Source organism: Dipodomys merriami, unplaced genomic scaffold, assembly GCF_024711535.1.
Source record: "Dipodomys merriami isolate MVZ:Mamm:240054 unplaced genomic scaffold, mDipMer1.0.p SCAF_9, whole genome shotgun sequence".
NCBI lineage: Eukaryota > Metazoa > Chordata > Mammalia > Rodentia > Heteromyidae > Dipodomys > Dipodomys merriami.
In genome coordinates, this window is record NW_027206512.1 from 21,714,001 (window position 1) to 21,721,042 (window position 7,042).

General features: G+C 37.2%; 1 protein-coding gene across 1 annotated transcript in view; it reads left to right on the plus strand.

Moving 5' to 3' along the window:
• Nucleotides 1-6,161, plus strand: part of Btc (betacellulin) — a 53,805-nt gene extending 47,644 nt beyond the window's left edge. Inside the window, exons 5-6 of the mRNA XM_070013025.1 lie at nucleotides 981-1,091; nucleotides 2,898-6,161. Coding sequence (XP_069869126.1) covers nucleotides 981-1,089 — 109 coding nt within the window. The 3' untranslated portion in view covers nucleotides 1,090-1,091; nucleotides 2,898-6,161. The remainder of the gene's footprint in view (nucleotides 1-980; nucleotides 1,092-2,897) is intronic.
• The last annotated feature ends 881 nt before the right edge of the window (nucleotides 6,162-7,042 follow it).

Below are 7,042 nucleotides of genomic sequence, written 5' to 3' on the forward strand. Positions count from 1 at the left end.
TCTTATATGCAAATCATGATTACACTGTTTTTCCTATATTTTAATTATATACCACACTTAGGGATTAAAGAGTTTCTTACTTATTTTTTGAAATAGGGGCTGAGGGCAATTCTTAAGTTAGTCCTTGTGAAACATACCATTTTTTTATGGCAGGTTAAGAGGCATTTTGTTCAAGTATTGTCTTCTTGTTTTGTCTTGAGTAGCTACCAGCTTTCAAAACTATTTCTGTGCTATGGTTCACATACAAAAAAAATGGTGGGAGAAAAACACTAGATATATAGCCTTTGATCCCCCTCCCCCCACACCACCCCTCCCCTCCCCAAGCCCCAGCTCTGTCATTTTGTACTTAGAGTCTTCGGACACATTTCTTAAAGTCCTCAGACTTCAATGGCATTTTCTGTAAAACAAAGGTATTAAACCAGATGATGTGTAGGATTCCTTCAAGCTATAAAATTGAAAAATGTTTGTGAGTTTAAGTACTTTATGGTAGAAAGGAATATTTATAATGCCAGGATTGAGGCAGAGCTGGGAAATGACTCATTTTATTACATTAATTTTGAACTGTACTTTCAGGAAATTGGACTGTAGTCTAGAAAAACTAACCATTTCTTCATTAATGTGCCTAGAAACTCAATTAACATATCCAGAGGTGATCATCATCCTTTCCCCAACTTCTTCTAGTGTTAATGATTCTAGTTTGTGAAATAATTTTGCTTGGAAAATTTTCTCAAGCTCACTAACCTCTAATCAAAATCAGCAGGCACATGCTTGCTATGTAGAGAACTATTGTCTATTTCCAACCCTGTGGACTATTAGAGCTCACATTTGAGTCTACAAAAGGAGATGGGTTAAAAGAGAAGGAAAAATCATTCCAAAAAAAGCAAACTTTTTAATGGTCCAGAAATGAGATCACAGGCTCTCTTATTGAATAATTTTTGGATTTTCATGAATGTTCAGGCTCATGTTAATTTCTTTCTAAGTCCTCTTCAGAAGCATCATAGGAAAAGGAAGAAGGAAAAAGAAATGGAAACACTGGGTAAACATTTAACCCCTACAAATGAAGACATTCAAGAGACACATATTGCCTAATGGTAAGTGTGATGAATTTGGTACATGGGAAACTGTTTGGGTGACCTTAAGGGACAAGGAGAGGCTTAATTATGTCTCACAATAATTTCTTGGAATTTGCAAGGCAAGCGCTCTACCACTGAGCCACCTTCCCAGCCCCCTGGAATTTGCTTATATTTTAACTTAGCATAATTATCTAAAGTACATATAAAACATCTAAAATAAATTGACTTTTTCATAAAGCCTAAGACCTAAAAGAATACTTTCTTCTGCACGTTAGTACAGAGATAGGCATTCGAAGCCTTTATGCTTGTGGTGCTTTTTTCTTCTCTATGTTTGGATATACTGAAGAGTTTTGGTTTTAAGGATTGTTGTTGTTGTGTTTTTTGGTGCTGGTTCTGGGGCTTGAACTCAGGACATAGGCATTGTCCTTGACTGGTTTTGTTCAAGGCTAATGCTCTGTCACTTCAGGCACAGCTTCATTTCTGGCCTTTTGGTGGTTAATTTCCTGCCTGGGATGGCTTTGAACTGTGATCCTCAGATCTCAGCCTCCTGAGTTGCTAGGATCACAGGTGTGAGCCACTAGTGCCCAACAAATGAAGAGGTATTTTAATGAAGACACATTACACTGAAGACATAACAAGCTATAAATACCATTGTAGTAGCAGGTACATTGATTGGACAGTTCCCATATTCTAAACTCCTTAGATGTTTTCTCAGTCAGCAGTCTGTAGGATTCTGGAAATTATCTTGAGTGAACCAATGAAGAGATTTTGAAGAAAGGACTGTGAAGATAGGTTTAAGGGCGCATACGAAGAATGTCATGGCTCCTTGACACAAGCGTAGAGAGCTGTTACTCTTCCTATGTTGGGCAGCCTGGATTAAGTGTTACCTTAGCATTTGAAGAGCTCTGGAGAAGCACCTGTAACCAGGCAACATTGGGTAGTGTGGAAATAGCTACTTCTAGAACGGAAATGAGGATGGGGGGGGGAAGAAATAGTGGAGAAAAACACAAACAAAAACAATCTTTTCCACTTTCACATCTTCAGTCCATGCTTTCTCCTAGCCAAACCCAGCCAGAAGTGGTCAATAGAGTACCTAGAATGGGAACTAGGGGGAATCCCTGCAGAAAGGCTACAGCAGGGCACACAGAATGGCCTAAAAGAATCAGGCTGGATAGAGTTGATTGTAAGAACACAAAACTTGGAACTGGCTGTAAGTGAGTTGGTATATTGCTTCACAAGAATGGTGGTTGAGAGGTAAGGTATATTTCACACGGAAAGGAAACAGATTATTTCTTTCCTGCTTTTCAAAGAAGTAGTTTTATCCTTTTAGATCAGAAGGGAGGCCATTGTGGTCAGACCACACACTTCCTTCTTCACATTCACCATGAAAAAGTAGTGACTTTCCATAGCTTTCTCTATGTACAGTCTATCCTTGCTGAGCATGGTAATATATACTTGTAATACCAGCACGCAGAAGTCTGACACAGGAGGATCATCAGTTCAAAGCCAGCCTATGCTTCATAGCAAGACACTATCTCAAAACTCTCCTCCCTGCTCCAAATCAACAAAGAAATAAAAACAACTCAAGAAACTACAAAACTCTCTACTTTGCCCAAACGTCCTAGTAATTCCCTAATGGAGTAGGTAGTAAATGCCCATTAATTGATTATAATAGTTTCCTAATTTATTGTAAGGACAACAACAATAAACCAAAACAGAAATGCTGCTTCTGGATTTATGATGATTATGATTATGATGATTATGATTATGGTTATTACACAGTACAGAGCTTTAAAATTTCTCTTCTTTCCTTCATTCTTTCAGGCTATTAAGGTACCTCCGGGCTGGCGGGGAGTTACAAAGTGTGCATTACTCATTTGAAAATGGACAGAACATGCCTCAGGAAAACAGCTAGTAGAAATGAATTTTGAATATGTATTTTACTTTTGTATTTTTATTTGTAATATTAGTTTGTGTTGTTTGTTATTATTTTTAATAATAATTTTATTATAGTCTAGTAAAAAGTACATGTGTAGGTAGCAGTCATAAGAAGGGACATTTCTACAGATTTTCTCTGAAATTGTATCACCAGGATTACATATAAAATTTAAAAAGTGGGCAGGGATTTAGAGCTTAAGGACTGAATCAATAATAAAGCTACCATGTTCACATACTTACTATATGCTTAACTTGAAATATAGTATTTCCTTTCATCTCTGTTTCCCACACAGGAAAGAATCCAAAGAATTTAGGCATTCTAACCTGGATTTGGAGAGTTAGGAATTGGTAGGGCCAAGATTTGCCCAAATTAAAAAATGGTGCTCATTCTTATTAGCTTCTGTTTGTGGATCTTAGCTCAGTAATAAAATCTGAGGTTTTCTACAGAACTGTGTTTTGCTAGGATTCTGAGATGTGCAGGACATTTTTCTGCAGAAACACAGAAGACAGAGACCCTGTCAGGTTTGCTGATCATATCGTGTGTTGTATGGAGTTGACTTTTATTGTTTCTTTGTTCCCTCTTGAAGTCTCAGTGATATGAGTAATATCTTACACTACTAGCACAAACAGATTTTTGCCCCAGTGCTTGGTTAATGAACAAAGACAGAAAAGTAAATGCTTGACATTCTTCACACCCTGAGTAAGTATTTATGCTCAATAAAATATAAATAATGGCCCTGGAAGAGGCTGTGAAAGGCAATGACAGCACTGTAGACCTCAGGCAAGCAGTGGTTATGACCTTACCTTCATTCATTTGATCTTAAAGCAACAGCAGCAGATCTGGTTCTCTCAGGTTGATTTTGGTACCGCAAACTCAGGATCATCCTATCTGTTACTTGAACCATTTTGTCAACTACTCCATCAGCTATACAGTGTGTTTAGTAAGGACTGCATTAACCTGAAAATCTACATTTAGTCAACATTCCACAGAATATGGAATTTTTAAACCTGAATTACGAGACTCACTTACAAAACGAAGTGACTGCACATAGTGTCTGCCAGCCAAGAAGCTTCTTTTTCAAAATATCTGTAAATTCTTCTTTACAACGAAGAGTCCATAGTCACATTGAAATAGGAAATTCAGACAGAAAATGAGATTGTTGTAGCTTCTTCTAGCATACGTAATATCGAGTAAAACTGGGTTGGGAGGAAGGGTCTAATAGTACAAATTTTGCTTACCTGTCAATTAAGAGCCAAGTTAAAAATCTGACAGTTTTCCAAATAAAATTTTTCAGACTTGATGTTCATCTATTAAGGATCTCTGTATAACAAGATTATAAATAAATTATTCATTTTGTGTATGCCTTATTTTCAAGTGTCCTTTAACTCATTTTTGTCTTCTCTACTTTCTGTATCTTCCTTGATACTAAAAGTTCTTGGGAAAAATGTTCATTAGATTATTTAAAAACATGAAATAATACTATTCTGAATTGAAGTTGGCTGGCCAATAATATCTCTCCTGCTGGGTCATAGGGGAGCTCTATGTTGAGTCTTTTGAGAAAACTCCATACTACTTTCCAAAGTGGTTGAACAAGTTTACACTCTCACCAACAGTGCAGTAGGGTTCCCTTCTGTCCACATCCCCTCCAGCATCTGTTGTTATTAGAGTTCTTGATTATAGCCATTCTAACTGGGGTGAGGCGGAATCTCAATGATGTTTTGATTTGCATTCCTTTTATGGCTAGAGAGGTTGAGCATTTCTTCATGTGTTTATTGGCCATTCTTATTTCCTCTTCAGAGAAGTTTCTCTTCAAGTCTTTAGCCCACTTATTTATTGGGCAGCTGTTTCTTTGAGGATTTGTGGTTGGGGGATTTAATTTTTTGAATTCCAAGTATATTTTAGATATGAGACCCTTGTCCGTGGTATGACTAATGAAGATTTTCTCCCAATCCGTGGGCTTTCTATTGATCTTGCTAGCTATGTCCTTTGCCATGCAGAAGCTCTGCAATTTCATGCAATCCCATTTGTCCAACCTTTCTTTGATTTGTTGTGTTTCTGGGTCTCTATTGAGAAAATTTCGGCCTGTGCCAAGGATACCTAAGGTTTCTCCTATTCCATCCTGTAATGTTTTCAGGGTGTCTGCTTTGACTCCAAGGTCTCTGATCCATCTGGAGTTGATTCTGGTGCGGGGTGATATATAAGGATCTTAGTTTTCTACAGGTGACTAACCAGTTTTGCCAGCAGCATTTACTGAAGAGGCTATCTTTCTTCCATTCTATTTTTTTAGCTCCCTTATTGAAGCATTTGGGCATTTACCCAAATGATCACTAACAAGACCATACTAAAGTTACCAGCACAACTATGGTTATTGCAGCATTATTTACCATAGCTAACATATGGAACCAACCCAGATGCCCCTCAGTAGATGAATGGATCGAGAAAATGTGGTATATATACACAATGGAATTCTATGCCTCCATCAGAAAGAATGACATTGCCCCATTTGTTAGGAAATGGAAAGACTTGGAGAAACCTAGGTCCCATAGTTATTTGCAGTAACTAGTATATGTCTGGGATAAGCAGAAAAGCTCAGATAAGATGATATTAAGTGAAATGAACCCTAAGATAGGGACACAAGTGGTTTTTTTTCCTTGCTATTGTTTCTAATGTATTTATAAGGTACCATGTGATTTTTTTTGTTGCTTTGTATGTCCCTCCCCCACGGTATAACCCCTGTTTTCACTGTATTTGATGTTGGTATAATTTTGGGAGGGGAAGGGAAAAAACAAACTGTTTAAATAAGGATACAGGTGGACTCATTGCAACAATGAGATGTACAAGACATTATGTGGATAAGGGAGATTGGAGGGTGGAGGTGTAGTTGAGGAGGTGGGAGGGACAAGATGGTAGGGGAAAAACAAAGGAGGAGGCAACAATGCTGGATAAGAAATGTACTCATTACCTTGCTCATGTAATTATAATCCCTCTGTACAGTATTTTCACAATAAAAAACTTATTTAAAAAAATCTCTCCTGCCAATTCAAGCTTGGGAATTTTGTACTGATCTTGAAACTTTAGTGGTGTCTTTTACAACTCTGATATCAAGAAAGAATTTTACAGACATTTGTAACTTTTCAAAAAGTGTTTTATAATTATTTTCACATACTAATACTTGTCTATGTAAACTGTCAATGTTACCATGGAATAAAATAAATTTATTTTTAAACAAAGCATACATGTTTGTATTTGAGGATTTTCTATTATTACCATGAATTGCTAATAAAATAAGTTTGAACACCATTACTTAAAAGTAAATTGACATTTTACAAAAAAATGCTCATTTATACTTTTGAAATAGCTCATCTGGGCTATGTGCTTGCCTTAAAGCATTGGAAAGGGTGGTAGACACCTATGGACCTTCCTGTCCAATGTTCTGGCTTTATCTCTGACTCCACTTTTAGTCCTATCTGGTTGGTGTAAGGTGGGATTTTAAAAACCAGGATACACAATTTTTTTTCCTGCAGCCTTGATTGTCAAAACTACAGGCTCTCCAGCCTTTGGACTCCAGGATTTACACTAGCATCCACGTAGTTTCTAGGAATTTCAGCCTCAGATGGAAATTTATACCATTGATTTCTCTGGCTTGAAGTTTTTGAATGTAGGCTGGCCCATAAGGATCTCTACCTTGCAAAAGCCTGTTGGGTGAACTCTTCAGTTATCTTTCACATTTTCCACTCCATTCTATTGCCCATGGTCGAAGCAAATGACACAGACATTGGAGTAGGATATTTGGGCCAATTAACATGTTTTGTTCGTTTGTTTTTGTTTTGACAAGATTTTCTACGTAGCTCAGATAGCCTCAAACTTACAATCCTCCTGACTTAGCCTCTTGAGTCCAAGAGACACATACACAATGCCCAGCAACAACATGTTATTTAAATAACAAACAGCCTGAATACAAACTTTTGTAAAGAAAGTCAAAGATATACTCAGTACCCATAGCTTTTGGACCAAACTTTTCTTAAGAAGA